The sequence below is a fragment of the Rattus rattus genome, chromosome 6 (assembly GCF_011064425.1).
Source record: "Rattus rattus isolate New Zealand chromosome 6, Rrattus_CSIRO_v1, whole genome shotgun sequence".
In the NCBI taxonomy this organism is placed as follows: Eukaryota; Metazoa; Chordata; class Mammalia; order Rodentia; family Muridae; genus Rattus; species Rattus rattus.
This window is the reverse complement of record NC_046159.1, coordinates 24,228,232-24,238,407: the sequence shown is the minus strand read 5'-3', so window position 1 is coordinate 24,238,407 and position 10,176 is coordinate 24,228,232. Positions and strand designations below refer to the sequence as shown.

At 42.5% G+C, this 10,176-nt stretch overlaps 1 protein-coding gene across 1 annotated transcript; it reads right to left on the bottom strand.

Annotated features, from left to right (window-relative positions):
- Positions 1–3,485: 3,485 nt before the first annotated feature.
- Positions 3,486–3,909, bottom strand: LOC116904597 (60S ribosomal protein L31-like). Its single transcript, XM_032907392.1, has one exon. It carries the CDS (start codon positions 3,858–3,860, stop codon positions 3,486–3,488), a length of 375 nt encoding a protein of 124 aa, XP_032763283.1. The 5' UTR covers positions 3,861–3,909.
- Positions 3,910–10,176: the final 6,267 nt, after the last annotated feature.

Sequence of the window (10,176 nt, the reverse complement as noted above, 5' to 3'; positions counted from 1 at the left end):
TCCTTTCTAAGACTTGCCTTGGTCATGGTATCTGTTCACAGCAGTAAACCCTACCTGAGACAGGCAGCAGGTGCCCCAGCCTCCAACACAAGTTCATGCTAGCCCATTCTAGCTTTACTGCCCCCCACCCCACTCTCCGCTTCCATTTCTGAAGAAGCAGCTACTGATGGTTTGAAAATACCATTCTTCCCTTCTTATTTTTTTAGACTTTGCATGCCTTTTGTAACCAAGTCCTCATATTAAACACTCCTCTGAAATACCTGTAGTGGTTTCAAATATCCAGAATGGATACTAATAGCTTTGGTGAATATTTATTATGTACACCATAGGATTATTAGGAATAAATTAACAAATTCATGCGAATTGTGGAAGACAGCCAGCATGTAGGCACACAGTACATGTCACTTGTGAGCACACAGTATGTCACTTGTGAATGTTAAAATTGATCGAACAAGTTGCTTATTAATTCAAAATCATTGTTTTGTGGTCAGTAACTCACGGACTGTCATTTTCCCGAAGTTAATTACATCTTTTTAGTAAAAAAAAAAAAAAAAAAATCAGTGACTAATGGGGTTTAGTTAAATCCCATAGCTCTTAAAGGTGAAGATTAGAAAGCCTATCTCTTTCCTTCCCAAAGTGTTAACAGTTTAGTTTTCCATACGGTTATAGTGAAACCAACTATTAGCACAAACCGATGAATAAAATTGTTCAAAAATTAAAGTGATTAAATAAAAAAGCAAGCGAAAGAAAACGAAAGCATTAGTATCACCATAAATAAGAAGTTTTAGTGGAGCCGGATGTGGTGGTGCACAACTTCAACCCTGCACTTAGGAGGCAGGGTCAGGAGGAAGACTCCCTGTGAACTCAAGGCCAGCCTGGGCTACACAGTGAGTTCCAGGCTACATGGAGAACTTGTCTTTAAAAACATCCCCCTGGTCCTGCTTGCACGGACTCCGCTCTCTGAAACTGTGCAGACTCCGTGAGCCCCCAAAGCGTGTGTTTTTCATGCTCCCAAGCCAGTACCACGTGGATGACTTTGCCTGGTTCTGCTGTCTACTCAAGATGGAGGCTGGCCCGGGCGACAACAGTTACATCGGCACCTGGGCTGATTCTGGGAACACCTTTCTAGGTAGATGCTTTTGAGGAACCGGGAGGCTCTTCAATTTAGGCTTTGTTTCTCTAACTGAATCTGGATCGTCATAAGATAGCTCCTCAAGGGCGGAGTCCCCCCTCCCCCCATCTTTCTTACTGCCCTCTTCAGTACAGGAAGTTTCTCTTCAGTTCAGCCCATCTCTTCAACAGTTGCAGCTTCTTTTTCAGAACCAACCTGAAACCCTCACGGAACAAACCCATCCATTATCTTTAAATTCAAATTCACTCAGATTCTCAGGGCACGGGCAAAATGAAGCCAGATTCTCAGCCACGAATGGCTCCTAATCTGATTCCTGATAGAGTCCCACCCATTCCTTTCTTAAACCTCGTGAGCCAGCCTTCCACTGTCTATGTTTCCCTTAGCAACACTACCTTTAAAACTCCCACCATGATGACACGGTATGCTACTTCTTGCTAACGAGGCTTTTCTAGACCAAATACCTTACTCTTCTGCATTCTAGCAACAGCTCCGGTGAACCAAGAACTGCAAACATTTACCACAGTATCAAACACACTTCTTTGTTTCAGTTTCTTTTAGTTTGCTTTCCCGTTGCTGTGATTAAAATAAACTCTGTCCAAAAACAAGATAAAGTTCCACACCACAGTCTTTTCCCATGGGAGTCACGCTGTCAGGTGCTTGTAACAGTTGCTCATATTCATCTGTGGTGGAGAAGCAGTAATCAAGGAATGAAAGCTTGCTGCCTTGGTCTTTCCCCCACTGAAACTGTTCGGGATCTAAGGATCACACCCCATTTAAGACAGTTCTTCCCACTGCAGAACGTGATCAAGACAATCCCAAAAGGCACTCCCAGAGGCCCTTTCCCAGGTGATTCTTGCTTCTGTCAAGCTGACACTAAACCGTCACGTTGGCTAGAAGGACAAGCCTTTAGTTTGTGTAGATTGAAATGAGAACCTTGTGTGTGTTAGGCATGTGTGCTCCCACTGACCTACATACATCCTAGCTATTAAAAGCAAAATGTGAGATCATTTCCATGGATTATAAAATGCCTTACCTAGTTTGTGTTCTTTTCTTTTTTTTATAAAGATTTATTTACTTATTATATATAAGTACACTGTAGCTGTCTTTTTTTTTTTTTTTTTTTTTTTTTTTGGTTTTTTTTTTTGGGTCGGGGGTCTGAACCCAGGGCCTTGCGCTTCCTTGGCAAGCGCCCTCCCACTGAGCTAAATCCCCAACCCCCACTGTAGCTGTCTTAAGACACACCAGATCTCATTACAGATGGTTGTGAGCCACCATGTGGTTGCTGGGAACTGAACTCAGGACCTCTGGAAGGGCAGTCAGTGCTCTTAACCACTGAGCCATCTCTCCACATTCTTGGTTCACTGATACTAGACTTCCTTTTAAGAAACATTTTAACATTTTATTTGATGCATATGTGCATGTATGTATGTATGTATGTATGTATGTATGTATGTATGTATATGCATCACATATGTACTTGGTGCCAGAAGGGGGCATCAGATCTCATTACAGATGGTTGTGAGCCACCGTGTGGTTGCTGTGATTTGAACTCAGGACCTCAGGGAAGAACAGTCAGTGCTCTGAACCTCTCTCCAGCCTGAATGAAGGTTATCTAAGAAACACATTCTCTTTGTGAGGCACAGCTGAGCCTCTTCTGGTTTGTTGTGTTTTGTTTTTTTTTTTTTTGGGGGGGGGTAAGGTTTCTATGTGTACCTTACCTGTCCTAGAACCCACTACATAGACCAGGCTAGCCTCGAATGCACAGGATGCCTCCTGCTAGGATTAAAGGGGTACAACACTGGAGAAGATGGCTCGAGGTTAGGAGGATCCAGATTCTATTTCCAGCAGCCACAAACACCTGTAACGTCACGTCTAGATGGTCTGATACTTTCTGCTGGTCTTTGGGAACACACACACACACACGCGCGTGCATACATACATACATACACACACACATGCACACACACACACACACACACACACACACACACACACACACACACACACCCCTTACTAAATTGAAAATAAATAAGAATACAATCTTTGAAAAGATGCCAGGTGTGGTGATGCACTCCACTCCTTTGATCCCAGCACTCTGGAGACCGAGGCAGGCGGATCTCTGTGAGTTTGTGGCCAGCCTTACATTTTAAAAAAATTTAAGATTATTTCTTTATTTATTTAATGTATGAGCCTCTGTTGCATGTACACCCACATGTCAGAAGAAGCCATAAGATGACCTCATAGATGGTTGTGAGCCACCATGTGCTTGCTGGGATTTGAATTCAGGATCCCTGGAAAGAGCAGCCTGTGCTTTTTTTTTTGCAGTTCCGTAACTTTATTTGACATTCAGCAGTTAGTTCTCATCCACATTGACTGTCTGTAGATTTTCAAATGTGCTAACAGGCACGTAAGTTATCAGTGTGTATAGCTTGTTTGGTGAATCCTCATCCTCATTACGCTTTCTGGACAAACATACTCGGATGCGGTACGGAACATTCCTTATTCCTTTGGCCCAGACGGTTTTATTGAGCCTGGTGTCTATTTGCACATCTGGAGTCCCCATCTCCTTCATGGCAAATTTTCGAATTTCTTTGAGTGCCCGAGGAGCACGCTTCTTGAAGCCCACTCCATGGATGAGCTTGTGAATGTTGATGGTGTATTCTCGGGTCACCACCTCGTTGATGGCAGAACGGCCCTTCTTCTCGCCACCCTTTTTTGCGGGAGCCATTCTGCCGGGCCCAAGTTGGAAGCCAGCCTGTGCTCTTAACCTCTGAGCCATCTCACTAGCCCCTGCCTTTAAGTTTTTAAGGTAAAAATATCTTCTGTGTGTGGATGTTTTTCCTATATGTTTGTCTCTATACCACCGTGTGCCTGGGGCCAGCAGAATTCACAAGAAGAAGCATGAGCCACCATGTAGGTACTAGGAATTGAACCCAGGATCCTCTGGTAGAGCAGCCAGTGCTCTTAATCTCTTAGACATAGGATTCATGGATAACACAGGAAATCAGGAATGTCACATGCCTGCGCTGGGGTAGGAGCTTTTTATAGGGGAGGGGAGGGGAGGGGAGGGGAAGGGAGGGGAGGCAGTGATGTGCTGGGGTACTGTCTGAGTGTTTTTTGAGGACTATCTCAGTGGGCTTTTTGCAAACAGGGGCTCTTGGCAGGAAGAGAAGGGTGGGGACCTTCTGGGTCACATCATCTTGGCCTTTGTCTCAAAACCTCTGGCTTAACACACACCTTTAAAAAACTCTATTGTAGGGCTGGCATGATAGCTCAGTGGGTAAGGGCACTGGCTGCCAGGTCTGGCAATTTGAGTTTGATCCCCAGGACCCATATGGAGGAAGGGGAGAAGTAACTCCCAGCAAGGGGTCCTCTGACCTCCACACACACATACGCATGTGGGCACACACGCAAATAAATAAATGTAGTAAGGACATTTAAAGGGATTTTTCTGACAATCAAGGCTCTGAACCACAGCCTGTAAGACTGTTCACTCAGCAAGCGTTTCTCTGGAAAGAGGTATTTCCATAATGACGCACCCCCGTGCCGACTCCACCAGTTTCGTGGTAGAGTAAGGAATGGTTACAGTTGGCATGAAGAGCAAATGCTAGGTTTAGCGCCTTACCCTTCTAATTGCAGCTAGAGCTTGCGACATGCCTCACGTTTGTGATATGGGGATTCTTGCAGGGTGAATCACCACCTCCAGACTCCTGGGTCTGAATCATCACTTGCAGCTACTGCAGCAGAGCAAGAGGACGTTTTCCTGAGATCATCAGGAAACGAAATCCTAACTTGAGGGTTCTCATTTTCGACTTTAAGCTGATGTCCCCAACTGAGACAGAGACTTCGGACTTTTGGCTGATAATGTTTTCTCCACAAAGGCTAAGCTGGGTTTGATCCTATGTTCTGTAGGACTGGAACTCAAGGTCATTTTGAGCCCCTGGCTAAATATTTGTTGGGTCCCAGGTGCTGCTCTGGATGTTGAGAACAGCAAACCAGAATTTGTTACTCCTCAGATTTAGAGATTGTCAACTGAGAGTTGCAGGCTGGGCCGGTTTAACCTAACACAATATTGGTGTGTAAGGAGTAAGAATGGCTACGATTAGGTCAATGGCTGACATTCTCTATTGTTTAGGTATCGTGGAATTATGCTAGTACTGATGTCATGTCTCCTGCATTTATGTTCTGCTGTGCTAGCTCCAGTGGAGCCTGTCGGACATGAAACAATCGTGGTCAGCAGGCCAGAGATGTGTTCCTCGGAACCTGGTCTCCTGGAGACACTTGGCCACTTCCTTCTCGACTTTCTGCCTAGCTGATTCGAATTGGTACAATCAGGAGTGACATATTTGCTCTTTTGTTTCTTTTTCTACTAACAGGAACATCAGGACCTGATTTGGTCTTTATGGACCATGCCTCCTTTGAAAGCACTAGCAAAAATTAAGTAGAATCAGAATGAAACTCTAAGAGATGTGATCAATAACTTACAACAGGAAGAATTAACTGTGTAAAATCCAGACCTCCTAGATAGTGAAAGAATTAAGGCGCTAGCTATTAGAGGGGAAAGTCCCATCAATTATAAAAAAAAAAATCCAAACATTTAGGAATTCCTATCAAGTAGTTACATGGAAGAAAACATTATTTAATTAGAGCAAGGTGGTGGGCCCCTCCTTTAGTAAAAACAGCATGAGTAGATACAGGACCACTGCAGAGCCATTGCCCTACATAGGGACATGTGATGAAGAAGGTGATAGATGGGTTAATATTGACGGAAAGAGAGTACTATATTATTCTTTAAATTTTATAGAACGCTTGGCCAGATCATGTCCCCATGCTTGCCTATTATCAAAAGGAACTATCCTATCTTTAAAAAGACAATTACATGAATTTTGGCTAAGAGAGAGTAAAAGACTAAAGATTCCTTACAGCTGGCTGTCCTGTTGTTATCTGAGAGATGATATTTAGAGATTGAGGTAAATGAGGTTTATGACCACTGTCTGGCACCAGTCTGATTCCTGTCTTGCTTTCTGTTCTGAACTGCATGTAAACTGTTAAACTTTGTCTTGGTTATTATTTGAGTGTACCCTGGCAAGGGGCCAAAAAATTAGCTCCTGTTCAAGCATTGTATATAACCGCAATGCAGATTTCAGTAAAATCGCAGCAGATTCAAACCACCCTGAGTGTGTTGTGTCTGTCTGTCATTGCACCAAACCTGTGCTTTCCTGAGTACCAGAACCCTGCTTCTCCCTCGGTGTCCTCCGTCTGAGTGGTCCGTGGCAATGTTCATTTGTTTAATTTGTGTGTGTGTGTGTGTGTGTGTGTGTGTGTGTGTGTGTGTGTGTGTGTGTGTGATGACCCATGCGGGAAGGTCAAAGGACAGCTTTCAAGAATTGCTTCTTTCCTTCTGCCTTTTTGAGGGCGGGTCTCTTTCGTTTCTGCTGTGCTGTGAAGCACAGGGTTGGCTGGCATTGTCTACAGCTGTCTTCTGTGGGCTCTAAGAGTCGAACTCCGGCCGTTGGACTTGCATGGCAGGTGAGGTATCCACTCATCCATTTTGCAGGTCCCATTTTCTACTAAAAGCATCATTCTTTTGAATTACACATCTAGTACATGTGCACTGTAAGGATCCAGTACAGACATGCTTACAGAGGAGTTAAGTTTCGTTCCTATTCCTCCTTTCAAGTGCATTTCCCAATAGGTTACACATGCTAGCTGTGTGTCCCTTTCTAAGTTTTCCATGTGTAGCTAAGCCTATGAGTATTGTGTTGGTTAACGTGATTGCCAACTTCAGAGATCTGTGACATCACCTTGGAAACAAACCCTACACCTTTTATACTTGAGAAATAACCTTTGGCTTGTTTTACATGAAAAGCATATGTACATTATCATGTAACTAGCATCTCGTGTGCTGCCCAGACGGTGTAGTGTCATGTGGTGAAAAAATTACTTAAAAAATTATGAGACATTTCAGATGTGGTAGCACATGCCTTTAATCCCAGCACTCAGGAGGCAGAGGCAGGTGGATTTCTGTGAATTCGAGGCCAGCCTGGTTTACAGAACAAGTTCCAGGGCAGCTAGGGCTACACAGAGAAACCATATCTTGAAAAATCATAACAAAACAACAAAAAATTATGAGGTCTGAGATTCCTATCCTGGCTGCTTTACCAAACTATGCTTTTAGACAAATAAATTATTATAATCAGTATGCAAGTCTCTTACATGTAAATGCAAGATTTATATTAAATGCCACTCAGGGCCATTTGAAATAGGAAATATAAACAATTCAAATCTCTTAAGTTTTATTATGGTTGGGGATTTAGCTCAGTGGGAGAGGCCTTGCCTAGGAAGCTCAAGGCCCTGGGTTCGGTCCCCAGCCCCAAAAAAAAAAAAAAAAAAAAAAAAAAAAAAGTTTTATTATAAATAAAGCAGCATCGGGTGTTGGGAATTTTTTTCTTTCTCTCTTAAAATGATTTATTTATTTTTATTTTATGTGCATTGGTGTGAAGGTGTTGGATCCCCTGGGATTGGAGTTACAGACAGCTGTGAGCTGCCATGTGGTTGCTGGAAATTGAACCTGGGTCTATCTGGAACAGTAGCCAGTGCTCTTAACTGCTTAGCCATCTCTCCAGCCTCCAGAGTTAGGAATATTATACCCTAGTAAATACCCCTGATAATGTTGTTCTGGATAAAGGTATAAGTCAGAATTTATAAACTTGTTAAGAGTAACTTTTTGTGTGTGGGTAGAGACAATTGGGAAAAGTAAATAACAATGTGACTCACGTTTGTGGTTACATAGTTTGAAAAGTAATCACAGTTTGAAATGGGTGAGGTGAGTCATTTCCAAGAGAAGTGTTTTCATACAACTTGGCTAAATCACATACACTGGGGAAGTTACACAGAAGAGAGAATGATCTTCATTTTCAGCAGCTAATCTGGACCCGTGAGTGCTGTAGCTACCGCCCTCCAGTGGTGTGTAGAAGAGAGTTCTAGTCAAGGCACTCTAATATTTCCCCCCTCCCCAACACCAAGAAAGATGTTCACTACTTAGCCCTTAAACTCATCAAGATCTGCTGGCCTCTGCTTCCTGGGTGCTGGAATTAATGTGCCAGCCAAGGCATTTTTAATTATCTTGATTGGGATTAAACAAATGCCAACCAGGTTGTAGTGAGAATATAATACAAATATGTCTATAATCTTATGATATACTAGAAATTGTGCTGAACGTTAGTGATATGTGGGAAAAAAAGTCAGAGCAGGGAAGCTATAGGACCTCAGCTGACGCTCAAAGAGGAAGAATGGAAGAAGGGAGAAGCCAAGTCATGCTACATAAGCTAGGTTTGGTTCTAAGCATAGCCATCTATAACTCCACCTTGCGGAAATCCAGTGCCTTCCTCTCATCTCTGTGGGTAGTACCTAAAAGCAAGCACTCATACATTAAAAACAAACAAGCAAACAAAAGAAAAATTTGAGGATCAAATCCTAGAGACAGTGGTATTTAAATAAGATCTTAGGATCTTACTAAGGAGTAAGTGAGAAAGATATGTGCTGCGGACATGCGTGTTCAGAAGCAGAAGTAAGTATGGAGGTAAGTGTGATTGCACCTGTTATAGCGCTCAGAAAGCAGAAACGGGAGGAGCTCTGTGAGTTCAAGGCCAGACTGGCCTAGAGAATGAGATGCTGACACAAACAAACCACCCCCAGGAAAATTAGGGTAATATGGTCATCTAAACCAGAGAGGACTCTATAAGACTATGGAAAATGGTGTGCTCTTTCTGTATGTATAGAACCGGCTACAGTGTATTTCCTCATTATTTTGCTAAGATCCCGTATTATGTTTGATTTTAACATAATAAGCAAATTATAAAATCTTGGAGTAAGCTGTAGTTGGCTCTCGTATATTATACTTTACATGTAGCAAGAAGGAGTGTAAGATTAGGGAGCATTAACTATGTGAAACTGGAAGACTCTAGGATGACCGGATTTGGAGAGAAAAAAAAAAAAAGCAAAACACTTAAAAGGTGAACCAGGGGCTGGGGTTTCAGTAAGTGATCGTCAGCACTGTTGATACAGAAAGGGGAAATGAAAGAGTTCAATGTGCTGAAGTAACATGACTGAGGCTTCTGTTGAGATCATAGGTTTAGAAATAGGAAACCAGTAATAGATCATTTTTTCTGCCTTTTCTCTTTTTCGTCTTCATCCAGAGTGTATGTGTTCATCTTAAAACATGTGGTGGAGAAGTATATGATAGAAAAAAATAGTATTGGGTTGGGGATGTAGCTAAGTTGATAGAATGCTTGCTTGGATGTGATCCAAAACACTGACAAAAAAATGAGTGTGGTGGCCCAGGCCTGTAATTCCAGCACTCTGGTGGCAGGTTGATTAGAAGTACAAAGTCATTCTCTACTACACAATGAGATGAGGGCCAGCCTGGACTACATTGAAACTCTGTTTCCAAATAAACAAACACGAACAAACAAAAGGCTAGTGGAAGTGTTAATTGAAGGTTACACCCACTTAATATTTGGACGAATTCTGCTCAATGTCCCTTCAAAGCAGCGTTGGATCAGTTTATAGTCCTGGCAACGGTGGCCAATTTCTACATCCTTACCAGCCATATCTAATTCTTCTTGATTTTAAGAATTGACTTTCCTAGGCAAAGTAAACCAATCAGAAGTGTAAGTCAACCAGTTGATAGAATTAAACGATGGAGGCTGCTACTGGTGTTTCGGGGGACAAAATAAGATCAGATCTGGTTTTGCCGCTTGAAGTCTGCGCCAGCTAAAACGTTTCTAAATTACACTGTTTAAGCTTACATTTGCGAGTGCACAAAGAGCATATTTGTGGATAGAGCATACCGGGCTTCTTATGCTGAGGGATGCTAGATAGCATTTAGCACTGTAATCAGGGTCATTCTAATACGGAGAAGTCACCATCAAAACCTACAAAATTGCAAAAAAAAAAAAAATGGTAGCACTTATTAGACTATGCACTTGCTTATAGTATGAGAAAAGAATGAGGAAGCACAGATTCATTTTGTTCAACCTCTG